The sequence below is a fragment of the Penicillium longicatenatum genome, assembly GCF_028827895.1.
Source record: "Penicillium longicatenatum strain IBT 33135 chromosome Unknown contig_4_segment0_segment0, whole genome shotgun sequence".
Taxonomy (NCBI): domain Eukaryota; kingdom Fungi; phylum Ascomycota; class Eurotiomycetes; order Eurotiales; family Aspergillaceae; genus Penicillium; species Penicillium longicatenatum.
Window position 1 is genome coordinate 3,353,888 of NW_026643122.1, and position 27,638 is coordinate 3,381,525.

Here is a 27,638-nt window from a genome sequence, read left to right on the forward strand (position 1 = left end):
ATAGCCAATTGAGTTGAAAATTTTACTGATTGTCACCGATCCAATTGGGGCTGTCGTTCACTCGAGCTTTGACTATGGGCGGGGTGTCAAAACCCAGTCGGCGGGCGTAGACTGGCTCAAGACCCGAGAGGGTCACCAGTTTCCTGCCTGACGCGATGATTGGTTTTCTCCTCAGTCATATGGGCTTCGTGCTATAACACAAATGGAAGGTGGATTCTTTAGACACGTAGCGGTGAATTGTCACGTGATGCACTGGCCATAGCCCCCGATCTTGGGGCTTCATCTTCACTAGGAGCCGATGAGGGATTCCGATTCACGTCGCATGCCGTTCTAGAAACCGGAATGTCCCCATTGGGAATTTGACTTTGAGATTCCACATCAGCAGAGAAAAGTCTCCCCGCATATTCTCCCCCGCACCGCTTATCACTCCACATCCTAAGGGACGTACCAATGGTGTTGATCACTTTGACTCAGAAAAGTAGCCGAGCCAAGAACTTAGAACCACTGAATGTATTGCGGGGTCCAAGACTTCCGCTGCAAAATAAACAGAATCATTCTTATTATCGGGTCGCTATGATCAGTTTATATTATGGTTACTGAAGCTTACTCGGCCATAATAATCGGGATGAAGGAGCGGCAGACAATCGATTAGCGTAGGGAGACGCATAAATAGCGCTTACGCCACACACGGCTTTCCATCTAGATAGTGATATTTTTACGAGCTGAGACCCTCCTATCACTGGGCACTCTTCAGCTTCGCCAAGCCAGCCCATTATCTCCACTATTGCACCGGTTGTACTTCTCTTGGGAAAAATCTCCTCCCTTGTCCCCTCCCATCTTTCCTGCCAACTTCGAAGTATCAGTATTCCAAAATGACGGCCTCTTCGCTGGACTTTTCCGTGCGTATTCAAAATTTTGGGTTTGCTTATATGAACTGACCATTCAGAGCTTCCGCAATGTTATCAACAACGAGTTGACTTCCACCCCCACCACCCGCCACAGCATCAACCCCGCCAACTCACAGCCAAACCCCGAAGTTCCAGTCTCCGCTCAGGAAGACCTTGACCGAGCGGTCCAGGCGGCCTGTGATGCTTTTAAGACATGGTCCAAGACATCCATTGCGGAGCGCCGAGCCGCATTGGAGGCCTATGCGACTGCGATCGAAGCCAACGCCGATGGTTTGGCCAAGACCCTCACAATGGAGCAGGGAAAGCCGTTGAGCCAGGCTGCAACTGAGGTTGGCATGGCTAGCATGTGGATTCGTGGTATCAGTGCTCTGGAAATTCCCCAGAATGTCATTGAGGAGACTGAAGACCGGAAGATTGTTCAGCGTTATACCCCGATGGGTGTTGTTGGCGCCATCGTCCCTTGGAACTTCCCCGTACTTCTGGCGACCGGAAAGATTGCTCAAGCTGTGTACGCGGGCAATGCTGTCATCATTAAGCCCTCACCTTTCACACCTTACTGTGACCTGAAACTTGCCGAGCTGGCTACTCATTTCTTCCCGCCTGGAGTGGTACAATGTCTCAGTGGAGACGACTCTCTGGGTCCGATGGTTACAGAACACCCGGGTATTGACAAGATCTCCTTCACTGGTTCAATTTTGACCGGTAAGCGAGTCATGGCCAGCTGTGCCAAAACTCTCAAGCGAGTGACTTTGGAGTTGGGCGGAAATGACCCTGCCATTGTTTGTGAGGATGTCGACATTGACGCGGTCATCCCTAAAGTATGTGTCTCTGAATTCATTGCTGCGACAGTATATCTAACACGCTTCAGATTGGTATCCTGTCCTACCTTTGCAGTTCTCAGATCTGCATGATGATCAAGCGTCTCTACGTTCACGAAAAGATCTATGACACATTCATGGAGAAGCTAGTGGCCTTTGTCAAGAACCTCAAGGTCGGCGATGGCACAGAAGCAGATGTCTTCGTCGGCCCTGTGCAGAACAAGATGCAGTTCGAGAAGGCTCAAGACCTCTTCAAGACGATCACCACCGACAACCTCAAGGCTGCGCTGGGAGGCTCCATTCAAGAGTCCGCTGGGTACTTCATTCACCCAACCATTATCGATAACCCCCCTGAGAACTCTCGAGTCGTCCAAGAAGAGCCTTTTGCTCCCATCTTGCCCGTTATGAAGTGGTCGGACGAAGACGATGTCATCGCGAGGGCGAATGCCCTGGAGACAGGACTCGGCTCGTCAGTATGGTGCGAGGATTTCGAGCGGGCTACACGCATTGCCGATCAGATGCAGTCCGGTAGCGTCTGGGTCAACTCGCACTTTGATGTGCTTCCCAACGTTCCTTTTGGTGGTCACAAGCAGAGTGGCATGGGCGTTGAGTGGGGATTGACTGGTCTCTTGGGCTACTGCAACTCCCAAACTCAGTGGCTGAAGAAGAGCGTATGATTTGGCAGTCGTCTCAGCAGATCTATGTCTTTCAGACCTATCATGATTTTTATAAATGATCTCTTCGTGGCCGTATCTGCTGCTGGTTGACAGCCGGCGTCAAGATGAGGTCAGTTCTCATGACGGCTTCAGTCTTTCCACTTGAAATTAGCTTGGAATTTCACCGCGATTTATTAATTACTACCTATTATTTTGAAGCTGGTGAATGTAATTGTAGGTCACCGTGTGGGTGACGTCATCCATTTAGATACTAAGCCACATTCCAGTGTTGATATGATGACGAGTTTACGAAAACGCCACATATCAAACTGATCAACATAAATAAAACCCCGTTACACCTAGTCATGCAGTGCCGATCCCCTCACGGATGACGTGTCCGCGTCAGGCCTTCCACTCAACACCTAGCAATACCCTTCGTGAAGGCGAAATGGCTCTTGGCATACGTGAGTATTTCTGTATTTCCTGCTTCTTGGTATGAGACATCTAGAGAATTGATGACAGCCTGGTAAGAGTTTTGGCCATAAAACTGCTCGCTTGCCTTTCTAATCATTGATTTTGTTCATACACAATAACCAAACAACTCTACTATCTATCATTTGAACTCTGCTTACCGTCACCATGTTCCACCGCGGTCGCACCACCACTACGACAAGAACCACTAAGCCGACTTTCATGACCCGGCTCAAGGGTCCCCATGCTAAAAGCAAGACGGTGAAGACTACAACCACTACGCAACCGAGTGCTACTCATCGCACCAACAAGCGCCATTTGGGGCCCCAGCAACATCACTATAAGCGCAAGCCTACCTTTGGTGACAAGGTCTCTGGTGCTATGATGAAGATGAAGGGCAGTCTTACACACCGTCCTGGTGTCAAGGTAAGCGCCGCTGTTTGAAGTTACCTTTGCTTCTAAGATGCTAATTTTAACTGAAGGCTGCTGGAACTCGCCGCATGCACGGTACTGACGGTCGAGGAAGCCACCATCATGTTTACTAGATCATTTCACCCCGTATACGATGTTACGATGATGTGCGTTATATTGAATTTCCAGAATGGTCTGGATAATGTATATTTAGTGCGCTCAAGTGTTCATGTACTATAGTCTATCAAGCTGAGATTGAGCATAATTGTTTTAGAATCCCGAAGTATGTTTGAGTACTAGAGATATGAATCCTTATCCCCAGTACACATAAAATCAAGATCTATCCTGTAATCTCCTTTGGGGATAATGCTTAGGTATCTCGGTTGTTATTCATCCGTTCATGCATGAATAGATTCGGATGATCCCTGGACGTGTAGAATGAGCCACGAATCCAACGGAGGAGAAAGGAGTATACAGGTTTTACTGGTGGATTTAACACTTTTCCACCTTCTAGCAAACCACATTCTCCTCCAATATAATGAATTTTTACAGATAAGTTGCAGCAATGCAACCATTCCACCGTCGATCTCCCCCGCAATTCGGAAAACGATACCCCGGGTCCACTTCGGTCCCGAGGGTTTAAAAGCAATTGCGAAAACATGTCGTCACTAAGAAAAATAAACGGGGAGTTACGTGATCGCGTGTTAATAATAGTTGTTCCGGCAATGCATGTTTATAACACACTGTTACTGATAGTAGGCCTAGCGCCAAGTCTGCTATCGGCTTCATCTTTACCTCCATCTGGTATCGTCGATCTCGGGTACTCGCAGTACCAAGGAATATCGTTGTACAATGGCGTTGATGAGTTTCTCGGCATGAGATATGCAAAGGCGCCAGTGGGCGAATTGCGATTTCGAGCGCCACAGGATCCCGAATCTACGGATGAAGTCTTGGATGCATCATCGGTGAGATTGGCATTCTTGGCTGCGCATACCCCTTGCTCACCTTCTTCAGTTCGGTCCCGTGTGTGTAGGCGTTGGTCAAACGGCCGGTGCCTCGTTCGCAGAAGATTGCCTGTTTGTCAATATTTACCGGCCCAATAATGCGTCCACGACTGCGAATCTCCCCGTTTGGGTGTTTATCTCCGGGGGTGGATATGCCGATATCTCCAATGCGAATTTTAACGGCAGTGAAGTGGTACAGCGATCGGGCCACGGTATTGTCTTGGTCAATTTCAACTATCGTGTTGGTGTACTGGGATTTCTGGCTGGCAAAGAGCTGCGCAAGAATGGTGATTTGAACGTGGGTTTGCTTGATCAGAGGAAATTGCTGTCTTGGGTGCAGCAGCATATCCATCGCTTTGGTGGAAACCCCGACCATGTGGTTATTCACGGTGACTCAGCGGGTGCCGGGTCCGTCGCGCATCATGTCACAGCCTACGAGGGTCGCGATATGAATCTTTTTGCGGGTGCGATTGCCGAGTCGAATTTCTGGCCGACACAACGAACGGTCGCAGAGATGGAATTCCAGTACACGCGGTTTGCAAAGGACGTCGGGTGTGGCAAAGTCAAGGATACACTCTCTTGTCTTCGTACAGTTGATATTCAGACAATTCAAGAGTATGACGTGGATGAGCCTTTCCCAGGCGGAAGTAGCAGCCCTGTACCACTATGGTATTGGCTCCCCGTGGTGGATGGCGATTTGGTGCCTGATATACTTTACACCCTCTTCGAACAAGGCAAAGTGGTTCATGTTCCGGTGATGGTCTCGGATGATACCAATGAGGGAACTGCCTTTGCCGTGAACGCGACCAGTCCCGCCGAAGTGTCGCAGTTCATGAAAAACAACTACCCTGGGCTGACGGAGGACCAGCTCGAGGCCATAAACAACGAGTACCCATTGATGGCGGCTTTGCCTAAACATGCTGCTTATTTCCCCTCTGCAGCCGCTGCGTATGGTGACTCGACCTTCACCTGTCCCGGCAACCACATGTCAGCCTCCATGGCACGATTCGTCTCGTCGGACAAGGTGTGGAATTATCGCTGCAACATATTGGATCCAGCAGAGATTGCGGATGGGATGGGGGTTCCACATGTTTTCGAGATGCCGGCGGTCTTTGGGCTCGGTGAAACCAACGAAGCTTCGGCCTCTTTTGCCACCACCAACGCCGGTATGGTTCCCATCATCATGGACTACTATATCAGCTTCATCAAGGCATTGGATCCAAACACGTTTCGGAATGTGGACGCTCCTATGTGGAAGACCTGGGGATCTGCAAATGGGGAGCGGTTGAGACTGCAAACCAACTCCACCGCGATGGAGCAGGTGCCTAAGGCGCAAGTGCAACGATGTGCGATGTGGCAGAAGTTTGCGACGACGATGGAGCAGTGAAACGTTACACATACGGCTATAGGGCTTTGTGGTGCATATTGACATTGTTACTGATGTCATCTTTAATGTTAATATATCATGATCTTCATATCCAAATCCGCACATTCAAGTAAATCTCGCATCCAAGTCCAACCTAGGAACCATCTCGTTGAAGATCCTTGATTTCTGTCCCTCAGGGAGGTATATCCAATAGCTCGTATCAGGCAACAATCCTTATCACTAGTGATCCATTTCTCCGATGCCACCTTGACCCGGTCTTCTCCGCAGCGAAATGAGGGGTAAATCACTGACAGAATCCGGGGAAACTACATACTCCACTTTCACGAACTCTCTTGAACATCACCTCACTTGACGGAGATCGCTCGAAACATGTCCAGATGATGCTCAAATCCTGCCTCTTCCCGTCCCTCGCAGTCGAGCTGGTCGAGCTCATCGCTGGCTATGTAGATACCAACACCTTGATGGAACTACGTCTAGTCTGTTGCGACCTGCAAAAAAAGACCTTCAACCATTTCGCACGTCGCTGTTTCTCTTCGGTCAAGACTGATCTCTCAGAGGAGAGTCTCGGTCGCATCAACGCCCTCTCTCATCATGAAGCGCTGCGACCCTATGTTCATGGGTTAGCATTTATGCTTCAGAATGGAGTGGGTCGTGGCTTGGTGTGGGATCGCCACCCGTGGGGTCCTCTATCCGCTCCCATGGAGGTGGAAGCAATCAAGCGCCTCCGGGATAATTTGGTCAACCATTTGACAAACTGCCGTTCCTTCTTCATCTTCTGTCGCTATCCCGAAGGCCATCCGGACATGAGTCGCGTGACCATCACTGACGCCGTCGCTGTGTTTTTTGCTCTCGTTGTTGACTCTCGTTTGCCAGTCTCATCCTTTCATTTGATCTACGCCAATCAGCAATCTCGCACATTGATGATGGATATGCGCCGCTTGCCAAAGCTCCTATATCGACAGCCCAAGTTTCGAATAGTGTGGTCCAACTTGCAGAAACTCTCCTTGGAGCAGTATCTGACTCTCGATAATTTCGGGTTCCTTCTGGAGCTGGTTTTGAGTGCCCCAAATCTCAAAACATTACTACTCAATTTGGGCTCGCATGATTTGGCTGCGGAGTTTATGCATGAGCTAGCGGAAGCGGCCTCATTCTCCCAGCTACAAGAACTAGCCTTGTTCCGCACGGCTGTGAGAGCACCAGATCTACACATGCTGATTGATGGACTTCGCGGGACAATGCAGGCTCTCACTTTGTACCATGTTTCGTTAGCGCCAGATGACAGCTGGGTAGCTGTGCTGAAGGACCTCAGTCATGACTTTCTGGCTTTGCAGAGAGTCTCTTTATACTATCTCTGGAACAGCACCCCGGCTACGCAGCTAATATCTTTCCCTGGACTTCACAAAGCGCCACTGATATGTGAAACACCGGTCCAACGACTTCAGATGTTTTACTCGGAGAACCCGAAGAGCCCTGCTGTTCTTGGCGTTGAGTATTCCGGGTCCAAGATGTCGCAGTTTTTAGGCCTGTTACAGAAAACGGCCATATGTACCTGATCTGTTGATTCTTCCAATGTTGACCTTTTATTTCATCTTGTGATATTTAGTGGCGGTCTGATTCCTTGTCGCATTTGCATTTGGCTGCCTGTTTCTACTACATTTATGCATATATTTAGGCCGGTGGCACTGGTCTGGAATGAGCAATTGAGATTGTGATATAGCAACACATGTATCTGATTAACCAACAATTTGACCACAAATTATTAAGCAACAGTTATACCTAGCAAGCGTTTCTTATCGAATCATCAGATTCTCTCACATATTCCTAAGTCCATGGTAACGAAGGTTGCGCCCCGTGACTTTCAGCCAACTCGAAATATTCGCAATTTCGCCTTCATAGGATATAATTAGGCGAAGCTTCTCCTTTGGCCAAAGAGTAACGTAGTTATCGGACCAGTAAATGGATTCCAATTTGGTATCGTCTGCCGGGTTGAATATGTCCAGGTGAATAAACGCGGCGGGGACCTTCGATTCATTCTCAAGCTGGACTTCCATAAAGCTCCATCCGTTGCTTGACTGATCCTTCTCTTGAGGCTTCATAGTCACCTTCACGTTTGCTGGGGAAAGGGACTCCAAATTTGTGAAATCGGCATATTCGGCGACTGGAGTGGAGATCCAGGTGGACTCTGGCCAGTCAAGGACATCGGGCTCGGCCGATAACCAGTATACATTGCGGCTCAACTCCTTCTTACCCTTAACATCACGTAAGACGAGGCGAAGAAATCCAACGTCCTTGATTTTGTCGATGCCCTTGACCATTTGGATTTCCTTCGAAGAGTTGGGCGTGGTGTTTGTCTTGGCCTTCGCACTCGAGATTTTCTTTCCTTTTGTATCGATCAGATCAATCAAAATCTCTCGCTCTCCTTGCTGCCTAGGCGAGTGGTTAATTAACCAAACAGTCTGTTTCTCATAGTTATAAGCGACATGTTCTACCCGAGTCCCAACCTTGGTACCAAAGTAAGCACCCATGGGTTGAAGGTAGTAGTCAAATAGCTGCCAGTGTAAATTCGGCCATGCACTATTCAGCATCCAGTAAATTGCCCCGGTCGCAGGTCTAGAAGCATTCTGGCGAGCCGAGTACGCCTCAAACTGGGCACGAGTAGCTTCATAGTCTGCCATCTGGCATTTACTCACGTAGTCCTCGAGACTGGAGGGCATGCCGTATCGAGCGAAGAGTCCCTTGTTGTAGATTGAACGACCGTAGAAAGCAGAGACATTGGTAGACATGTGATATGAGCCCATATGTGGTTCTTTCCAGAGAGTTTGAAGATCCTTCTTTGACAGGAATCTTGCCAAGCTATCCAATTCTGGTGTTCCAACTCCTGCGCCTAACTCGGAGCCGAATCCAAAGGCTGCTCCCTCTTCATCGCCGTACCAGTAGTTTGGCGGGACCCAATCATATGGCCCGCTCATTTTCATCCCGGATGGGCCTAAAGCCTCAGGATAACCCCGTTTGCTGGCTGATGCGATGATCGGAAGGTACCAGTCCATTTGATGTAATGCTTCGATATAGACTTTAGTCGCTTTATCATTGGGCCAATAATCTGAGCCTACTAGAAATCCGAGAATTGAAGGGTGAGCCTGCATCATCTCTGCTTCGTGGAGCATGGATGCGCGTGCAACGCGATAGTCGGACTCCTCCCATTTTGCACCATCGGCGTCATTGTTGTACTAAGATAAAAGTCAGTTTCTACTTGGGATATATTGTCAGATCAACTTGCGTCCCATCCCTCCCATTTATCACAACATTCCCATCCAGCTAGAACCATTAGCCCCATTTGATCGGCGAGGTCGTAGAGTTCGGTATGCTCTTGCTTCCCCTCTAGGCGAATAGTGTTCAGTCCTAAATCAATTACGTACTGGAAGATGGTCGAGATTGTCTGTTTATCAAATCGCATAAACATGTCCGCGGTGTATCCGGCACCTAAAACCTGGAATGGATGTCCATTGATGGTGAAGGCTGTGTCATTGTGCTCGTTTACATGAGATGAAACGTGTCGAATACCAAATGTTTGTATCGAAGAGTCTGAAAGGATCGATTCGTCCTCTTGAATCATCGCGTCGGCCTGGACCCTATACATCGGTTGTTCTCCCCAGCCCGACGGCCACCATATTTGTGGGTTCCTGAGTGCCGCCCGGATGGAGACTGTCCTTTCTTCACCTGGCTGCAATTCAAATCTCCCCCAGATCGCAGCATTATCCGCGTAGATGGGTCCCATGATTGTGCCATTCACGTCGACTTTGACTTTACGAGGCGCGTGATTCCAAAGCTCTGTTTTCAACGTGACGTTCACATTGTCGTTAGATCCGGCCTTGGTAAAATTGATAATGACTCTCAGTGGGGACATGGATACTGCGCCTGTTTGGATGATTTCCACATCACGCCAGACGCCGGTCCCATTATCGGCTGGATAAGGATTCCAGTCGAGGAATCTCATGGCGAAATCGCGAAGGTAGTTCGTAGGGTAGGCGAGAACTAGAAGACAGTTGAACCCGGGTCGAAGGTGGCTTGCCAAATCATACTGGTGCCCTCCATAGGAGCCTTGTTGTTGCTCACTTGTTGCGATCAGAGCACCATTCACGTAGATATCTGCCTTGGAAGTTATTCCGTGGGTCTTCAAAGTAAAGTATTGATCGCTGGAAGGGTAAATATTAAACTCCTCTCGGTAGATCCACGGTTCTTTGAAGATTGGTTGGTCTGCCAGGTTCTCCATATTATCTGAATAAAATAATTCGGTTTCATTGTAGATGCCGTTCTCGATAAGGCCAGCCATCACGGTGCTGCGGCGTCCAACTCGATACCATGAAGATACGTTGACGCCAGGCTGAGACAGGCCGGACATGTCGGTTTGTGTCCAGCTTGCGGACTGCATACTCCATCCTGGAATAACTGCTCGTTTCCCCGGGCCTGAGACGAGGGGTTCTGCATAGGCGCTGATCACGCAGAGTGCTGCAACCAACTTTGCTAGCCTCTTTGAGAGGCTCATAGTGTCTACCTGAATCGACAATGTGTCGAGCCAGGTGGATGCGACGTTTGGTTTTTTTTTTCAGTTCAAGCTTCGGTAAATATACTGATAGAATGTGGCGATATGGTTGACAGAAATCAGATGTCACCGATTGCATTCGACCTGCCGAGCAAGACTATAGCCGTGGTGTAGCAAATATCTACTTTGCCATTTCTGGGGTTAGACACTGCTACGTCTGTCCAAGTCCGCTGTCGGCGACTAACTTAAGGTTTCCCCAGTTTTGGTGGCTTTTGCCGGCGCCGACCTTGATGCAAATTCTATTCAATATTCATTCTAGCTTAATTTTGGGGTTCCAGTACTATGCTGATAAGTCGCAACTCAACCAAGATATCCAAGAAAGCGTTATGTTGAATCAGTTGATTACTCTAGAGTATCCTCAATTTGAACTGTCATGCCCCTGGATAAAGTAGACATAATTTGTAACTCACAACTCTAATCTCATATCATTTGCTGTTATCAGCATCGATAGCTAATCAGATGCGAAATCCGATTTGCGCTGATTGCCTCAAATGCGGGGCTGCAGCGGAGGCTTGCCCGCTTCTTAGAATCGGAAATCCCTCTTTGACTCACTCATTGATCTTCTTTCTGAGAATTTTAGCAGCAGTCCTCGCTCTAGGAAACTCAAGTCTTTCAAAATACCTCCTAGTCACTTCGTTCGCATACCACAATCCACATGATGAAGAGTCCTTATCCCCTGTGGCTTGCTGGTGAAGAGCGACCCGGCGAAGAAGCTTTGTACGTTCATATTCTACTGCGTTCGAAAGATACAAGCTGATTAATCAAGAATTCCTATCGAGGATCCTTCCACAGGCGAAGAATTTGCTCAGTAAGCCGATTGACTGTCTTTATCCGCCTACCTGGCTGGGTCTCTAACATCACCCAGATGTCATGCAGCCTCAGTTAAAGACGTCGACATCTCAGTCCAGACCGCCCATTCAGCATACAAGTCCGGTATTTGGTCCCGGGCAAGCCGGCATGAACGTGCAGATGTCCTTGAGAAATGTTCCGAACTACTCTCTGAATCCCTGCCGGAACTCGTCGCGCTTGAAGTAAAGCAGACAGGTCGCGCGGTTCGCGAGATGAACGCGCAAGTTCCGTCTCTCATCAAATGGTTCAAATATTACGCCTCCCTTCTTCGTGTTGAGGAGCGATCAGTTCTTCCAACAACCGGAAAATTACATAACTTTGTCGATCGCGTCCCTTTGGGCGTAGTCGTTCAAATTACGCCGTTCAATCATCCTCTACTTATTGCAGTGAAGAAGCTTACCCCGGCCCTCGCGGCTGGCAACAGCGTTATTCTGAAGCCTAGTGAATTGACGCCCCTTACATCCCTGCTTTTGGCAAAGATTCTTCACCGCGCAGGCATTCCGGCCGGCGTGCTGAGTGTCTTACCTGGCTATGGTATGACTACCGGAAAGGCTCTTGTTTCACATCCCCTAGTACGGAAGGTCGACATCACCGGGGGCACTGTAGCCGGAAAGGCAATTGGGTCGATCGTTGGTGGAAATTTGTCCAAATACACAGCAGAGCTAGGTGGCAAGGCACCTTTGATAGTGTTTGAAAAGGCGGAGATCGACACTGCTGTGAATGGAATTGCTTTCGGAAGCTATATGGCCAGTGGTCAGACTTGCATTGCGAGCACAAGGATCATTGTGGCTAACCAGATCATGGATCAGGTGGTCCAAAAGCTGAAAGTAAAGGTCGAGGGGATCACAACGCGCATGGGAGCTCCGTATAATCCCGCATCAATGATGGGGCCGTTGATATCGAAGAGGCAGCTGGAGAATGTCGAAAGGCTAGTGGATGCGTCTTTGGCAGAGTCTGCGGTCGCCATCATGGGAGCTAAACGGATGCTCGGTCAGAGTTCACTAGATGGATTTGATTTTTCAAAGGGATATTTCTATGAGCCAACCATTCTTGTATCGTCAACGGGCAACACCGTCGTCACCTCTCCCATCTGGCGCCAAGAAGTATTTGGTCCAGTGATCATTGTTGTAGGCTTTGATACCGAAGAGGAAGCCGTTGCACTAGCAAATGATACCGAGTTCGGCCTTGGAGCGGGGATTTGGACGGAAGATCTTTCGCAAGCATTCCGAGTCTCGGAACGGATTGAAGCAGGAATCGTGTGGGTAAATACCCATCATCGGAATGACCCCAGTAGTCCCTGGGGAGGTGTTAAGGCGGCAAGTGGCGTTGGGAGTGAGAATGGCATTGATGCTTATCATGCTTACTCCATGATGAAAAGCACCATTGTCAATTTTGCGACGACCGAGGAGAGGCTAGCCCAGGATGACTGGTTTGCGGAAGGATCGAAGAACGTCAGATACGGATAAATGCGAGTTGGAATTAGCATCGGTCCTGGTGGGGCGTCACATCCCAAGGCTAGCAAACTAGGTAGCGGGAGTCAATATGATCTGCATGTGTATTTAGCGAAATAACACCAGTGCACCATGAAAGGCAGATCTTTCGTGGCTATACTATGTACTCGTGAGGCTATGACCGGTCTTCGAGGATGGGACTTCCAGGGCATCGTCATGGCCATTATTCTGTTTCTTCCCACTCGGACCTCGTTCGAATAATTGGTACATTGTATACACGGATATACGGAGACATCACTTCCCCACATCTGCTCCACCAAGAAGAGGGGAACATTGCCCAGGACAAATAGACCCTCAGAGGAATCGTCAGAGGTACAGCTTGAAGAGGGGTCGACATGCTTTCGGGACTGACATCTGCACAACCTCGGAGCTTCTCCGGTAATTAGTCTCACTCAAGGGCCCTTATAAATTCTTTGTTCCTCACCAGCTACTCCAGTAAATTACATATAGTTCATTTTAAGTTGAAATCAAACATCATGGGTTCTGTGGTACCTCACTTCGATATTCCCACACACTGCAAGGCCGGTGTCGTCGTCAACGAGGGACCAGATTTCCATGTTGAAGTACAGATGGTGCCAGTGCCTGAGACAGGTAGGATCTCAAGAGGAGTTAGAGATGTCGCAATGTTGTTGTAATCCTAAACCCTTATAGGCCCGGATGACGTCCTTATTCGTCTTAATTTCACGGGACTCTGCACATCAGATATTCATTTTATGAAGGGAGATATTGGTTTCCCCCCCATGTCGCATTTTGGTGTGCGATCCCCTGGTCATGAGGGTGCTGGTATAGTTGTCAAGGTTGGAGCCAATGTGAGGAACCTCAAACTTGGAGACAGGGTGGGTGTCAAGCCCCTGGTGGATACGTGCCATGGGTGTGATTCGTGCTGGGGCGGCAAGGAAACTTATTGCAAGAAGAGTATTCATTCGGGCCTTATGACTGCAGGTACAGTAGCTCCAGTGAGTAGCATGTGCATTACGTATGGTAACTGATCATGTCGTTTTCAGGAACGTACCAGCAGTATATCACCTCTCCGGCACGATACGTATCCCCAATCCCAGATGGGGTCCCCGATGAAGTTGCCGCACCTATTATGTGCAGTGCAAGTACCATGCATCAGTCACTGGTGGAATCTCACCTCCCCGCTGGCTCGTGGGTGGTCTTTCCAGGTGGAGGAGGTGGGGTGGGTATCCAGGGAGTTCAATTAGCCAAAGCGATGGGCATGAGACCTATTGTTGTGGATACAGGTAACGAAAAACGGGATCTGGCCTTGAGAATGGGAGCAGAAGCCTTTGTGGATTTCAAGGAAGCAGCTGATGCCGTGGCGGCTGTGATTCAAGTGGCCGATGGTGTTGGTGTCCATGGGGTCTTCGTCACTGCGCCAGCAGCATACAAGAATGCTACATCGTATGTTGGGGATCGAATCGGAGCTATTGTTATGTGCATTGGGATCCCTGCAGCCGGAACGATGGTTCTTGGAGCTGATCCCATGGAGTTTATTCTGAAGAACCTCAGTATCAAAGGGACTTTAGTAGGAAGCCGTCGGGACACTGCTTGTGCGTTGGACTTTGCGAGAAGAGGCATGCTTCGGCAGATCAGTGAGGTGTATCCAATCAATCGGCTTCCTGAGGCTGTGGACAAACTTAACCGGGGGGAAGTTGCGGGGCGCATTGTGGTGAACTTTAATTGGGAGGAGTAGGCTATGATCTGTTTCCGAGATGAATGCCAAAGTATTGACAGGAATCGATGTATGTCTGCGTGAGAGGGTGTTGCTTGGGCATGACGTCTTTCTATTTCCACAATCACCTAACTCTTTGATGAGGCACGTTTCGTCCACAGACCCTCGGCGTGATTGCGGGGAGAATGTGGGGAGAAGAGTGGATCCGCCTTTCTTGGTTCATTACCACCGGCCAGTGCAACCATGCTCGTTCCGGTTTCAAACATTTGACAATTGCAAATCGACCCTGATTGGGAGTCTAGATGATGCCCTGATTAATCCTCTCCAATCACTTCAGCTTCACCCCTTGGCTAAAACTCTAATCATGCAGTTCTACCGATAATTATCCGTATTGCGTAGGTGGAACTACATAGATCGGGTTGAGTACTTAACATGCCTTCCCGCTTTGATTCTAGCCACCTCTAAGATCGATAATCGACATCACAGAGATGCTATCCCTTTCCATCTGGGTCGCTGCCCTTGCAATTGCTGCAGAGGCACAAGAGGTTTACGTCACCAAAACTGGCGCCTCCGCTCGGCCTCAATGCACTGGCACGTTTGCCTCGCCAAGTTTCCACTTCCAGCCTTTCTCATACACTCTCAAAGAGACGGTCAGGTAGGTTCTCTATACTCGCCACCTTGTCCCTTGCTGAATATAGGGAGATATGCAACGTCCGTACCCTCACCAACGACCACGAGAACCTTTGCTCCTGCCTATTCAAAAGCAGCAAAATTGTTTAAGACAAGCCTGTCCACGTCCACATGGGGAAGCTGGCTTCCTGGGCAGACTGGAATCAGTGCCACCGATACCGCCGATCCCTACGGGCAAGCCGCCTGGTCATCAATGTGGTTACAAGCTGGTCTCGAGAACTACGTTCGTCATATCAGGATACATAGAAGGGCGCACTCACTAATGATTCGCAGACCACAACGGGTCTTCTTTCCACCACCGTCCACCCTACTCCGGTTCCAACCAGCGAGCTTGTGCTCCCGCCAGCTGACTACTTTGGCCCCACCGATTGCTATGACTTTCCTGACGACTTCGTCTTCGGGGTGGCCGGCAGTGCTGCCCAGATTGAGGGTGCGATCGCTCTCGACGGCCGCTCACCTTCGCTGCTCGAGAAGCTCATCACGGGCGATAAGCCAAGAGACTACGTCACCAATGAGAACTATTTCCTCTACAAGCAGGACATCCAAAGAATGGCGGCCATGGGCGTGGAGTACTATAGTTTCAGTATTCCATGGACCCGGATTTTGCCCTTTGTCTTGCCCGGCACTCCTGTCAATCAGCAAGCCATTGATCACTACAATGATGTGATCAAAACTGTCCTCGATGCGGGCATGCAGCCCGTGGTGACGATGCTCCACTTTGACAGTCCATTGATGTTTGTCGCCAGCGATAACATTAGTATGTTCTTCCTGGCGCTGGTCTCCCTTTTTTCTTTTTTCCTTTTTTCCTGTTTCACTAATTTTTGACAGCGAGACATCCGGATATTGGGTATAACAATGCTGGTTATCAAAATGAAACGTTTGTTGATGCGTAGGTCGACTACTTTGACTCATTGGCAACTTGACTGATTCCAATAGATTCGTGAATTATGGCAAAGTCCTTCTAACGCATTTTGCGGACCGAGTCCCGATCTGGGTCACCTTCAACGAGCCTCTCCTCTACGCGTTCAATTTTCAAGGTGTTGACAATGTTATTCATGCTCACGCTCAAGTCTATCACTTTTACCACGATGAGCTGAAAGGCACCGGTAAAATGGGCTTGAAGTTCAATGATAACTTTGGCGTACCCAAGGATCCAAAGAATGCCAGCCATGTTCAAGCCGCCAATCGATTCCAGGAAATGCAGCTCGGATTCTTCGCTGATCCGATTTTCCTTGGAAAACAATATCCGGACTCTGTGCTGAAGACCCTTCCAGGGGCTAGGCGACTCAATGACACGGAACTGACGTATATCAAAAAGACGGCCGACTTCTTTGGCATTGATGCCTACACTGCTACAGTGGTGTCCCCTGCCAATGAAGGCATTAGTGCTTGTGCTTCCAATCCCTCCAACTCCAATTCGTTGTTCCCATTTTGCGTCAACCAGGAAACCACAAACGTCTATGGATGGAACATCGGATATCGGTCGGCGTCTTATGTGTATATCACACCTACCTAGTATGTTGCATTCCACCAGCTCTAGACCCTCCAGCTAATTGGTCTAGTCTCCGAGAATTCCTGTTCGACATCTACAATAAATGGAAGCACCCCATCATCCTATCCGAATTTGGCTTCCCCGTGTACGATGAGGCTACCAAAGATCTACCAGATCAACTATTTGACTCCCCTCGCAGCCAATATTACCTCTCCTTTATGTCCGAAGTGTTGAAATCGATATATGAAGACGGAGTTGACGTCTTGGGTGCCTTGGCTTGGAGTTTCGCTGACAATTGGGAATTTGGGGACTATTCGCAGCAGTTTGGCATGCAGGTGGTGAATCGAACAACCCAGAAGCGACATTACAAGAAGAGCTTCTTTGATTTAGTAGATTTTGTCAAGACTCGACAGCCTTCGCATTGAGACCAACTGTGGATCCGCCGCAACTTGGAACAATGAAGTATATAGTGCCCGTGTGAATGGAGTGTGAAGCAATTGAACAAAAAGGCCACCAGTGGCTTGTCGACATAACCAAGCTATAAGATATGAAGATCCTTTTTTCAGATGAATCGACTACTCCAATTTCCAAATTAAGTTGATCGTGGCTTCCAAAGTGAATCACGTGATAGTTTTCCCCAGAGACAAAGTGTCGTAGCTGTAGCTCACTTCGTCCCCACTTCCGATCCTCATCCTCCCATTGTCACATCCGAGTGCAGTGGGGTGGCGCTCACTTCATAATGTCTGACTCGTTCACTCTCCCTCTTCGTGCTATCCTGGAGAAGCAGGATCGCCCCGACACCCTGCCAGTCGAAATCTCTCAGATCAACAGCCACTGGGGTTCATTTCGAGACGTCAACGAAGAGATCCTTCGGACCAAGATCGACGAGGAGAAGGAACGCGATGGTGCACAGGATTCAGAAGATGGCGATCAGGACGATGGGGATGTCGACACCACGGAACGTCTCGAACAATTATACAAGAAGCGCGCCGATATCACTCAGTTCGCAGTGTTGGTGGACCTGATGGATTTCCGAGCCGAATGAAAGCTAACTGAGAACAATTAGACAATCTCACATGGAAGCCATGTTCGCCCTCGATTTCATCTCACTCCTCTTGTCGAAAAATGCCCCCCGCCAAGCCGAAACCTCCATGTCGCCTTATTTGAAACAGATCGCACCCCTCGGTTCCTTGAATACAGATGTAGTCAACCCCCCTCCGAAATCCGAATCAGCTACAAAGGACATCTTATCTGTCTCCAGGGGATGGAGAATCCAGAATTTCAACTCGGCTTCCAGCAAGCTGTTGAAGGCGGCCGCCCGACTGGAGACGGAAGTCGCATCGGAAACTCGATATTGGAATGAAGTATTGGCAATCAAGGACAAAGGCTGGAAGGTCTGCAGGTTACCACGCGAAAGACAAGCACTCGGAGTGCAGTATGGGTTCATTGAAGCGACACCGGTGTTTCGCGACCGAGGCCTTGCTTCCTTACGGCGATCTGAGAATGGAAGCTTGGTCCTAGATAAAGGACTGATTCCTTCTGGTGCTCGCTTTGTTCGGGTGCGCGTGAAGCAAGGCTCTCACATCTCCAGTAGTACAAGACCATACTCTTCCACTTCCAACGACGCTGAATCGATTGAGCATCGCATCCTCCAGGCGCGGGACTCCGTCTTTGAGGAGGAACTGTTCCACGAATTGGTTCGAGAAGCCCGGTCCATGGCAAACTCCGGGGTGACGACTCGTCAAAATCTCATTCAAGTCCCCGCCTCTGAAGATCTTGATATTCTATTGGATCTAGTAGATGCCGGTGACGAGAGTCTTGAAGCTGACGAGGGTTCTACGGCGACCGATAAACTTCTTGCCGACGGCTTAGCACACTCCATGCGTATCCTCCTCGCCTTCGCTCATCGCCAAAATCTGCGCCGTCGCACGCAAGTGCCGCCGCCGTTGACCTCAAAGAAGCGGACTATACCTGAATACCACCTGCTTCGTCCCGCTCTGGCTTATTTCCAGCATCTGGCGCAACTCCGCCAGCTGGAATCATTCATTCGTGACATCTATGGAGTCTTAAGCTCGTCTGGTTTGGACATCCCGGAGTTGACAACCAAAAAATTCATAAATGGGGCCCCTCTCCCTTCATACTCCTCTGCTACTCCACTTGAGGCACTCATACAGAAGTTCCTCATGCCAATTGAGTCTGTGCTTCGGGGTAATCTCTCCACGCCTGATAGCTTCTTCAGTATCACAATTCGAACAAATCTATCTGCACCGCCGTTTAGCACGCATTACGATGTGAGCCTCAACTTCCCTACTTTCTCCGATGTCAAATCTCCGGGCCACCTTGCATTAAGGGATGAGGTGGAGGCTGCCGTCACCCACATCCTACTGTTAGATGTGGTCTCCAGGATCTCGTCCCATGAGCGGTCATCGTCCCATAACAGTCCCGGCGAAACATCTAAGACATGGGACGCAATTTACCCTCACCTGGGTGAATTGCTATTGTCTGGAATTAATCCTGAAAGTCACAGAAAGATGAAGGTGGTTCTATCCCGCCATGAGCTATCTCTTTCCACTTATCTTGTGCACAGCATTGATGGTGTTGGGCGTGGTATCAATGAATTACGTTCTCACAATACTGAGACCCGCACCTGGAATTCGACCTCTTCAATCAACCGCCCTAACACAAGCCCCTCGATGCTGGAATTTGTCGATGCCGAACGCACTCACTGACCCGGCCCGGAAGCCAATTCTGAGCGGGTCGAACCCACCCACGAGCCGTCCTGAACCACCTTTGGTCAATCGAATCTCATCAAATGGGCTTGTGGTTTAGTGGTATAATACTCCCTTAGCATGGGAGTGGTCCGGGGTTCGATTCCCCGCGAGTCCATCTTTTTGCTTCCTACGTATTCTCATCGAAAGCTTCGTAGGACAGGAAGCTCTCAGAATGAGAATGCGCGCGCATTACGGGTGGGGCGCCACCCAAGAAAAAAATTTTCTCTCTGGTGTTTGAAGCATTCAATAGGCGCCGGAAAAGATATACCCTTGCATGAAACTGCATGAAAGATAGCTCAGTTGTTTATTTATCTCGAACGCTCCGAGTAAACCTAGGCTCTTGTCATCACATAGTCCCTGTATCGTAGGGGTACACTCAGTGTTACAGTACGAACTGGCGACTGATTATCATCGCATTATGAGGCAAAGATTTTATGTCTCTACATGAACTGAACTCATAGCTTAGACGTCAAAGCCTTAATAGACTTAGGTGTCGTGAGAATATCTCGCAACCGCTTCTCGCTAAGTCCATACGCGTCTGGAAGCCAGTCGCCAGTGCCATTTCCAAGTATCTCAGATACCAGTGCTTCGCCAGTCATCAAACAATTCGCCATGCCATAACCATTGAAAGCGGCAGCAATCCACTCTCCTTCGCCATTGCGACCGGTTAGTGATGACGGGAGTCGTCCGACCAGAGGCAACCCATCAGATGAGAATCCCATAATCCCACTCCAAGAGCTAACTACCTTCCAGGGCAACATGGCACTCTTGCCGAAGAACTTTGGGAGAACAGACTGCAGATGGGTCACAGATTTCTTATCCACAAAACTATCATCAGCCGAGATGACGTGCTCTATTCGAGCATTCTCGCCTCCAAAATAGAAAAATCCAGTCTTCGCACTCTGTCCCAAATAATACAGTCCATGGCCGGATACCTTGGTCGCGGGATCATATGTGATTGGGTAGTGGAATCCCCACGAGAAAGATTCTCCTTGATTTGGCATTGCGTCTCCAGGATCTTGAACCGTCATTGTGCCTTTGAAGGGATGAATGCGGCCCCGGAGCTTGGGGATGAGATGTCCCGTGTAGCCATTGGTGCAGTAAACTACATTTCCGGCACGTAGGGAGCCTCGAGGGGTCCGGACGATGTATGGAAACACGGATGTCACTGGTGTGACGAAGTTGGATTCATGCTCGATTGCCTGAACGGGCGTACTCGTTTCGATAGTAAGTCGGTTTGGGTACTTCTTCATCAAAGCCGCGAACACTTTGGTCACAAGGCGATAGGGCCATACGGTCCCAGCGGGAAGCAATGCGCCTCCTTCAGCGCCGTGGATTCCATGCTTCTGAGGAAGGTCAGATAAGCCATGCAGATAAATTTAATGACAACGAACCTTTCTAAGAGTCTCCTTGTCAAGGATTGTGTACAGGCCTTTCCACGAAGGGTGATCCGATTCCAAACGCGCGATGCTCAGCTTGAAATTTCGGAAGGTGTCCTCAGTCAAAAAGGCCCGCAGCTTTTGAAGTTGCTGCACCTCGCTCGTCTCCACGGCATCATATTCCTTGATCAACTCTTGCATCCTCTGCAGATTCCGGAACGTAAATGATACAATCCTCCCCGCCATCTCCGGTCCGTGGGCTTCGGCAAGATGCATATATTCTTCGCCCACGTTGGCGGCCATCTGGCCTCCATTGCGCCCCGTCGCACCAGAGCAGAGGGTTCGAGCTTCGAACACGGTGACTGTTGCTGCTGGGTGTTGCTCTAGTAGCGATTTGGCGACGGCAAGCCCAGTAATTCCAGACCCAATGATAGCGAAGTCTCGTTCGGTAGGAAGGTTCGGGGATTGTGCGTTTGCTAGTTCATGAGGGACCTGTTGCCAGTATGACTGGGTCGGTTTCGGTCGGGGTAGGCCTGGATCGGCCATCACCAGCTTTGCGACTACTGCGCATCAATGAACTGCACGTCGGACGATGACTGGATTGGGAAAGGGAGGGGGAGACATACCAAGGTCTTTATTTGGCTCCATAGTGAATTGAAGAGTCAAATATTAAAGCACAATGCAATCCATGCGTCCATCGTGTGGATATAAAAGTCGTGCGGGGTTCGCGTTTATCTTATCAAGATAACGGACTTTTCTCCACTGCATCACCGCATCAGTGAGGTCGGATGCCACCTACATTAGGCAGGTACAGCAGATCCATCGTATTTCTCCTGTCTTCCCCTAACCAACCAGACCCTCAGGGTAAACAATCCCTCCAACGTGTAGTTTCAACGTCACGGATTGAATTATAAAAGGCTTCAAGAAGGATCGAGAGACCGCACCGTGGGGCTGAAAGAATGAATGACAGGGGTAGTGCTGACCTATCACAAGATCATGCTTAACACGGCCTCATCTCCTACTTATGCCCTGATGAGGGATTTCCTTAACTTTGCGTTCTTTTCCTTGATTTTTCTTCTCTGTTCAACGTAGTAAATTTAGAATCTTTGGCTGCTTTTGAAGGTCTAATACCATAGTGTGGTATGCATTATGTCGTAACCACATACCGGCTCGCATTCCACCAGGAACGTGCGAGGCAAGCTTTAGCGACTAAAGGAATGCAAGACTTGTTTTTCCATACTCTGATCTCTAGCTATAAAGATTCTCTCCTCGCACCGAGGTTTTGGCCCCTCGTATAACGTTTTGCCCTAATTCAAGATGAAATTCTCGTCTGTTATTCTCGCTGTATTCGCCTTGGTCTCCACTGGCCTGGCTGACAAGACATGCGTTCCTAGCTTCGATTACTGCTCCGATGTTCTCATCAAGGACAAGGGTAAGTCAATTCCTATGTGTAATATCCACCTTTGACTAATTGAGTAGGCTTCACCGAGGCGGATCTAAAAGATGTTATCAACGGAACCGACGTTGCAGATCAGCCTTTGGAGAATGTTCTGTTTCACTGCAAGAACCCCGGTATCGTCGGCCACCCCAAGGCCTGTCCGAATGGATGCAAAGATCCTAAGCAGGAGGGTAGCCACTCATGCGACGCGACGTAAGCTTCACCTCAATTTTCTATGATCAATTTCTAATTGCGATTCAGATGAATGATGATTTGGCTATGTTTCTAGTTGAGATGGGACTAATTCATCGGTGTATCAAGATTTCACCTTCCTTCCGGGCAATTTAATAAGATCTTTCCCCACCGGGTTTGCACAAGGCGCCATACATCTGATAATTCGTAGTGTAGATATTCGTGGACCTATCTCTGAAAATTCCTTACCAAGCGGTCTCTCCACCGGGATACTGGTTGGGTCCCGGCGCATGTTCCCAGCCCGGGACATGTATGTTAATTAGCTTTCCATTTTGAGATGGTCCACTCTTTTGCACGATGTCCACGACTTGCTCAGCTCCCACTTCAACGGGCAGATCCGCCCGAGACGAGCCGAGGTCGGTGCGTAACCACTGTTCAAAATTAGTCTGGATTGAGGATGCATCACTGATCGCATCATCCTTCTACAACTTACACCGGGACTGACAGCCAGGACAGTAAAACCCTCTGTTTCATACTGCTGGGCATACTGAACAGTCAACATGTTCAGTGCAGCTTTAGACACCTTATAGGCAGGAGTCGGTGAGACGCGAAAATCTTCCGCTTTGGCAAAGGTTCCAACGGTACTCGATCTGCTGATATAAGTCTTCGATATTGTTGGTACCCGGAATAGTAGACTTACATGTTAACTACTGTCTTCTTGTCCCCTTTGCGTAAAAGCGGCAAGAATGCCTGTGTCACCGTATGCACTGAAGTCACATTCGTATGGAAGATTTCATTGAGGTTGTCCCTATCATAATCTGGTCAGCAATTGTTCATTAACCCACAAGGCAGATTTCTCACATTCCCTCCACCCCAGTCGGGGAGTAATCCATCAGACCAGCATTGTTGATGATATAGTCAAGCCCTTTGCCTCGCAACTTGCCTTCCACCTCACTGGCAGCTTCCAGCGCACTTTTCTGGTCAGTGACATCTAATCGGACCACTTCAACTCGGCCTGATGACGCATTCACGAGTTCCTTTAACTTGGGTGAATTATCGGAGCGTGCAGTGGCAATTATCTTTCCCACCTCCGTTGCTGGCAAGGTAGCCAATCGGGACACCAATGCCAGGCCAAGACCACGAGATGCACCTGTGATCAAATACGAAGTCATAGTGCGCTGGATTAGCGAGTGAGTCTATCTTATTCCGAAGAGGTGGATATTGGAAGAAAGAATGGTTAATTGAGACTTGGGATTGAACTTAAAGAAGTGAAGGGTACCTGCCAGGAAGTACCTCCGGAACTAACTTAAGGATTACACTTTGTAAGCTACGTAATCGCCTAACTCCGCTTAACCCCGGTCGTTCTTCAACTTGCATTCAGATAAAACGAGTTCATCTTTATCTTTACCATTATATTTGAATTATGCGTTCGAAGATTTCCCAACACTGCCGGAAAGTGAATAGAATTGGTAAATCATCATAGTGGATACATTCAGCCTAGGAAGAAAAGTCTTTGCATTGTGCCGCTGTACGAGCGGTATAACAAAACACGCGCTTTTCCAGTCTCCACACCCATTTCGCCCAATCTCGCACAGTGTTCTCGTACTTATGAACGTCGTCACCCGGGACGACACAAAGGCGGCCGAGGCGGCCGCCGGATCACACATCCTCAGATTATATACCAGTTATACAACTCGTCAGTATATGCAAGCTAAAGGTAGCCCCAGGCATGCCTATTTTGTCAAACCCCTATGTACCTTATCAATATCTCACGTCATTCATACCATATGAGGCCTCTCAGACATGGGGGACACGGGTGATCGCATTGGCCATTCCTGTAGGGGCACGGGCTCGTTTTCGTTGACATGATTCCTGGAGTGGCCGTTGACTTCGCTGTGGCCGTTGCCGTTGGTGTTGCCATTGCCATTTTCCAAGTCTATCTCAGGCTGTTCATTGGTGGGCTCACTCCGGTTATATGCCCAGCTGTCGATCCCAAGGGAGCTTGGAAAGCCAATACCGCGCATGAAAGCTCGACGACGAACTCGCGGTCCCCAAGCCCAGCCTGCCCCTCGCCGAATGGGGAGGTGATACATGTTGAAACCAAACCACGCAAAGAACATCCCCATCAGAGATCCAAATATAATGTCAAACCCATGGTGTCGATAGTTGAACCACCGAGATGCGGCGATGAAAAATGCAGTGGCGGTGGGGACGAAAGTGATGACCATCAGCGGAACAGGAGGCGCCGCGGCGCGCGTGCGAACCGAGGATCGTTCATCTTTGTGACTATCCCCTTCAATGGGATAGGATGGAAGGTAGGGAAACCCAACAGAGAATTTGGCGCATAGCCACAATGTTAAATAGCCCAACCCGGAGAAAGAAACTGGAAGAATAGAATATCAGAGATTGTACTCCATTTGCGGGTTGGAAGTCGCAACGTACAGGATGAATGACCACTCGGAAAACTTGAAAACCCGTCAACTGTCACAAGCGAAGACTGGTCTTGACAAATTTTGTATGAGACGAGGGTAGCGGCACCTGATAACTTTTCGCCGAGCCCACCAACCGCGTAGGTCGCAATATCGTCGAGGTTTGGATTGCAACGCGCTAGCAGATCTGGACGCGGTTTTCCGAACAAAACTTTAAGTCCCTGAGTAGACATCCATACACCAGCCAATGCTACACCCAGTCCCATCCATCCGGCGTTCCACTCCCATAATTTGCGACGCAGAGTATGAGACTTGGATGGTTTGAAACCGGCAGAAGCAGCTGTTCCGGGGACAATTGCCAGGGCACCGATTAAAATGATAGCAGCAGGAGCAAGCACTGAGACGAGGAGAAGGGTTGAGGTTGTGACGGTCTCGTTCTCTGTATATGGAAATGAAATGCTTGGGTCCGTTAAAGAGAAGGGGTGCTGGTTTGGCGTTTGCTTGTAAAATGCATATCCAAATAGTGCCACGGCTCTGGTTTCGTCAGATTTGAGATCACCTATTACTTGAGGGCATTCAGGGACATTCTGCGCACATAATAAACACCCAGTCGAGAATATAAGAGAGTACCAGTAGCTTTGAGATACTAGCGAGCAGAGCTGGGGCACCCATTGCGGGCGATGTTGCAGTTGGCACACTCAGATGAGGTTCGAACAACTATAGATACTGCATTTACAGGCCAAGAGAGGCAAGGGATTTCTATTGTGTCGTGCCTGCGCGTGCTCACGGGCGCTAGGCAACGATCCCTTGCTTGGTGGGTCCGCTCCGACGCGATTGTCGACGTCACGAAATAGGTGAATCTTAGAGATTGTCGGAAACCAGGAGAAAGAGGGTGATTGAAAGGCAAACAGAACGGAAAATAAAGGCTTAAGAATTTCGAAGGAGGAACCTGAAATGAATTCAGGCGGCAAAGTAACAAAAAAAAGAAAGAACGCTAGGCAGGGTGGCTGAGTGCGGTCGGCGCTATGAGAGTTTATTTCACGAGCGGCGAACGAGCACATGGCCCCTGACTAGGCCTACGTAGGGGCCGCTTCATGCATCGTGGAGGTGATCAATCACCGTCGGGGCTTATCTAAGTCTATCAGGGGCCGTAGACACGAGGCGATCAATGTGTATTCAGGCTATCCAGATCTGCGATCCCGTACGTTCACGATGTCTGAAATTGTTAAACAAAAGTGGAAATCCCTCAGATCCGATCTGAGTTCCGGTCAGGATCATCACAAGAACCCTGGATTTACGATGTCAGTGTGGACTTAGCGGGGGCGATGTTTTGAGCGCTACAATGTATGAACATTCATCTACAGACTACAGACCCCAAAGCCCGATCTGGCAACTCGGACTTTTCAAGGCATAGATTTGCCTCATATGTGGGTATCCTGGTGGCATTAATTTATTTGTGAAGAAAAAGCATATATGCTTATAAGCCCTAGAGGGTTCCAATGTTGCCCAGGCGTTAGGCGGAATAGAAGTTCCTCACTTAGTCTACTGGTGTGACGATATATATCCATAGTCGCACGTCCCAGATTTTGGGTGAGAGAACCAACGAAGATTTGAAGGTTGCATTTGGATACCATGGCTGCCTACGAAACCGAGCATTGAGAGTCAAGTTTAAATTGATCTCTATAACCTTGGAAGGATATATAAAACCTACCTGGGTATGTAGCTCGAATCTTTCCGGTCATAGGTAATTTGGATCAACAAAAGATCATGGAGATTCTGGCATGAAAAACATTAAGCATAAAATAGAAAATATTTTCATGAAATGGGCTTGTGGTTTAGTGGTATAATACTCCCTTAGCATGGGAGTGGTCCGGGGTTCGATTCCCCGCGAGTCCATCTTTTTTGTCTTCTCGATTTTTGGTACTAGGCCCTAGGCAATACATAAGACAAGCAACCGCGCACTCCGGTCTTCTTTTTGCGCCATGAGATGATGTTGCTTCTCTACCTAGGTGGGTGTGTTTCACAAGTGCAGCCTTTCCCGTATCTAGCGATAATCCGTAGCCCCGCTGTATCTTGAAGGCTAATGCTACTGAGCTGGAAGCTAAGCTGAAACAGAAATCCCTGGCTTTGAGAGTCGCTTGTTATCAGGCCGATCTGACCACCGCTAGTGCAGTGGACGTACTGTTCCATTTGGTGCTGAAGGATTTTGGCATTTTCAATATTGTGATCAACACGATGGGCAAGGTGCTGAACAAGCTCACCGAGATCGCGGAGGAGTATGACTCGATGTTTACGCAGGTCAGCAACGATAGAACTCTGCCATGATGGTACATGTTTGATCGATCAAATCCAGTATCAATTCCGAACCGGCCGTTTTCATTCTCAAGGCCGCTGTCATGTATCCGACGGCGGCAATCATCTCCGTCGTCACCGCGATGTTGGTGCCTTTATCGCTTAATATACTTCGTACGCTGGATCAAATGCACCTGCTGAGCACTTCAATCGAGGTATCTGCAAGGAGCTGCAGGCACGACAGGTCAGTGTGAACGATGTGGCGCCGGAGCCGATGGATACCCGTGAGTGACCCACCCCTAGGTGATCTGGACTAAGTTTAATCGCTGATCTGCCACAGCTTTCTTCTGTTCATAACAGTCCCCGGAAGTAATTGAATACCACAAGTCCAGCGGCATAGGCAATCGATTGACCATGGTGCAGGGCATTGCTCGGTTGATCCGATTCTTGTGCATGGAAGATACATAGATCACTGGCCAGACCCATATGCGAATGGCGGACACACTCTCCTTAAGAGAGAATAGCATATATGATGTAATTTTGACTCTTAATGTAGCGCGCAAGGTTACGATCAAGCTCACCCTTGGGAACCTTGGAATGAACAACCACTGAAATGCTATCACCTGTTGATAATCTGCCCTAGAGTGAAGCCCTAACATCCTAAG

At 49.0% G+C, this 27,638-nt stretch overlaps 14 protein-coding genes across 14 annotated transcripts; 10 read left to right on the forward strand and 4 right to left on the reverse strand.

Moving 5' to 3' along the window:
• Window positions 1–872: 872 nt before the first annotated feature.
• On the forward strand, window positions 873–2,403 carry N7484_008087 (aldehyde dehydrogenase family protein; the record flags this gene model as incomplete). Its single annotated transcript, XM_057118474.1, has 3 exons — window positions 873–899; window positions 947–1,726; window positions 1,777–2,403. 3 exons carry the CDS (start codon window positions 873–875, stop codon window positions 2,401–2,403), a joined length of 1,434 nt encoding a protein of 477 aa, XP_056971509.1.
• A 618-nt stretch (window positions 2,404–3,021) lies between these two features.
• On the forward strand, window positions 3,022–3,398 carry N7484_008088 (uncharacterized protein; the record flags this gene model as incomplete). The annotated part of the gene is made up of 2 exons (XM_057118475.1): window positions 3,022–3,279; window positions 3,336–3,398. The coding sequence occupies 2 exons, from the start codon at window positions 3,022–3,024 to the stop codon at window positions 3,396–3,398; spliced, it is 321 nt and encodes a 106-aa protein (XP_056971510.1).
• Window positions 3,399–3,989: 591 nt separating this feature from the next.
• Window positions 3,990–5,655, forward strand: N7484_008089 (putative carboxylesterase; the record flags this gene model as incomplete). The annotated part of the gene is made up of 2 exons (XM_057118476.1): window positions 3,990–4,229; window positions 4,279–5,655. The coding sequence occupies 2 exons, from the start codon at window positions 3,990–3,992 to the stop codon at window positions 5,653–5,655; spliced, it is 1,617 nt and encodes a 538-aa protein (XP_056971511.1).
• Window positions 5,656–6,032: 377 nt separating this feature from the next.
• Window positions 6,033–7,208, forward strand: N7484_008090 (uncharacterized protein; the record flags this gene model as incomplete). The annotated part of the gene is made up of 1 exon (XM_057118477.1): window positions 6,033–7,208. The coding sequence occupies one exon, from the start codon at window positions 6,033–6,035 to the stop codon at window positions 7,206–7,208; it is 1,176 nt and encodes a 391-aa protein (XP_056971512.1).
• Window positions 7,209–7,466: 258 nt separating this feature from the next.
• Window positions 7,467–10,198, reverse strand: N7484_008091 (putative glycosyl hydrolase; the record flags this gene model as incomplete). The annotated part of the gene is made up of 2 exons (XM_057118478.1): window positions 7,467–8,882; window positions 8,933–10,198. The coding sequence occupies 2 exons, from the start codon at window positions 10,196–10,198 to the stop codon at window positions 7,467–7,469; spliced, it is 2,682 nt and encodes an 893-aa protein (XP_056971513.1).
• A 715-nt stretch (window positions 10,199–10,913) lies between these two features.
• Window positions 10,914–12,570, forward strand: N7484_008092 (aldehyde dehydrogenase; the record flags this gene model as incomplete). Its single annotated transcript, XM_057118479.1, has 3 exons — window positions 10,914–10,972; window positions 11,022–11,063; window positions 11,121–12,570. The coding sequence occupies 3 exons, from the start codon at window positions 10,914–10,916 to the stop codon at window positions 12,568–12,570; spliced, it is 1,551 nt and encodes a 516-aa protein (XP_056971514.1).
• Window positions 12,571–13,091: 521 nt separating this feature from the next.
• On the forward strand, window positions 13,092–14,311 carry N7484_008093 (zinc-dependent alcohol dehydrogenase; the record flags this gene model as incomplete). Its single annotated transcript, XM_057118480.1, has 3 exons — window positions 13,092–13,206; window positions 13,267–13,557; window positions 13,620–14,311. The coding sequence occupies 3 exons, from the start codon at window positions 13,092–13,094 to the stop codon at window positions 14,309–14,311; spliced, it is 1,098 nt and encodes a 365-aa protein (XP_056971515.1).
• A 467-nt stretch (window positions 14,312–14,778) lies between these two features.
• Window positions 14,779–16,897, forward strand: N7484_008094 (glycoside hydrolase family 1 protein; the record flags this gene model as incomplete). Its single annotated transcript, XM_057118481.1, has 6 exons — window positions 14,779–14,945; window positions 14,993–15,203; window positions 15,254–15,737; window positions 15,809–15,869; window positions 15,917–16,495; window positions 16,543–16,897. The coding sequence occupies 6 exons, from the start codon at window positions 14,779–14,781 to the stop codon at window positions 16,895–16,897; spliced, it is 1,857 nt and encodes a 618-aa protein (XP_056971516.1).
• Window positions 16,898–17,211: 314 nt separating this feature from the next.
• Window positions 17,212–19,201, forward strand: N7484_008095 (mediator of RNA polymerase II transcription subunit 17; the record flags this gene model as incomplete). The annotated part of the gene is made up of 2 exons (XM_057118482.1): window positions 17,212–17,483; window positions 17,539–19,201. The coding sequence occupies 2 exons, from the start codon at window positions 17,212–17,214 to the stop codon at window positions 19,199–19,201; spliced, it is 1,935 nt and encodes a 644-aa protein (XP_056971517.1).
• Window positions 19,202–19,698: 497 nt separating this feature from the next.
• Window positions 19,699–21,270, reverse strand: N7484_008096 (NAD(P)/FAD-dependent oxidoreductase; the record flags this gene model as incomplete). Its single annotated transcript, XM_057118483.1, has 3 exons — window positions 19,699–20,589; window positions 20,638–21,185; window positions 21,249–21,270. The coding sequence occupies 3 exons, from the start codon at window positions 21,268–21,270 to the stop codon at window positions 19,699–19,701; spliced, it is 1,461 nt and encodes a 486-aa protein (XP_056971518.1).
• Window positions 21,271–21,939: 669 nt separating this feature from the next.
• N7484_008097 (uncharacterized protein) lies at window positions 21,940–22,277 on the forward strand (the record flags this gene model as incomplete). The annotated part of the gene is made up of 2 exons (XM_057118484.1): window positions 21,940–22,054; window positions 22,102–22,277. The coding sequence occupies 2 exons, from the start codon at window positions 21,940–21,942 to the stop codon at window positions 22,275–22,277; spliced, it is 291 nt and encodes a 96-aa protein (XP_056971519.1).
• A 220-nt stretch (window positions 22,278–22,497) lies between these two features.
• Window positions 22,498–23,424, reverse strand: N7484_008098 (uncharacterized protein; the record flags this gene model as incomplete). The annotated part of the gene is made up of 4 exons (XM_057118485.1): window positions 22,498–22,683; window positions 22,746–22,902; window positions 22,953–23,060; window positions 23,114–23,424. 4 exons carry the CDS (start codon window positions 23,422–23,424, stop codon window positions 22,498–22,500), a joined length of 762 nt encoding a protein of 253 aa, XP_056971520.1.
• Window positions 23,425–24,030: 606 nt separating this feature from the next.
• On the reverse strand, window positions 24,031–25,353 carry N7484_008099 (uncharacterized protein; the record flags this gene model as incomplete). Its single annotated transcript, XM_057118486.1, has 3 exons — window positions 24,031–24,635; window positions 24,695–25,215; window positions 25,277–25,353. The coding sequence occupies 3 exons, from the start codon at window positions 25,351–25,353 to the stop codon at window positions 24,031–24,033; spliced, it is 1,203 nt and encodes a 400-aa protein (XP_056971521.1).
• Window positions 25,354–26,916: 1,563 nt separating this feature from the next.
• Window positions 26,917–27,585, forward strand: N7484_008100 (NAD(P)-binding protein; the record flags this gene model as incomplete). Its single annotated transcript, XM_057118487.1, has 4 exons — window positions 26,917–26,957; window positions 27,035–27,147; window positions 27,189–27,257; window positions 27,530–27,585. The coding sequence occupies 4 exons, from the start codon at window positions 26,917–26,919 to the stop codon at window positions 27,583–27,585; spliced, it is 279 nt and encodes a 92-aa protein (XP_056971522.1).
• Window positions 27,586–27,638: the final 53 nt, after the last annotated feature.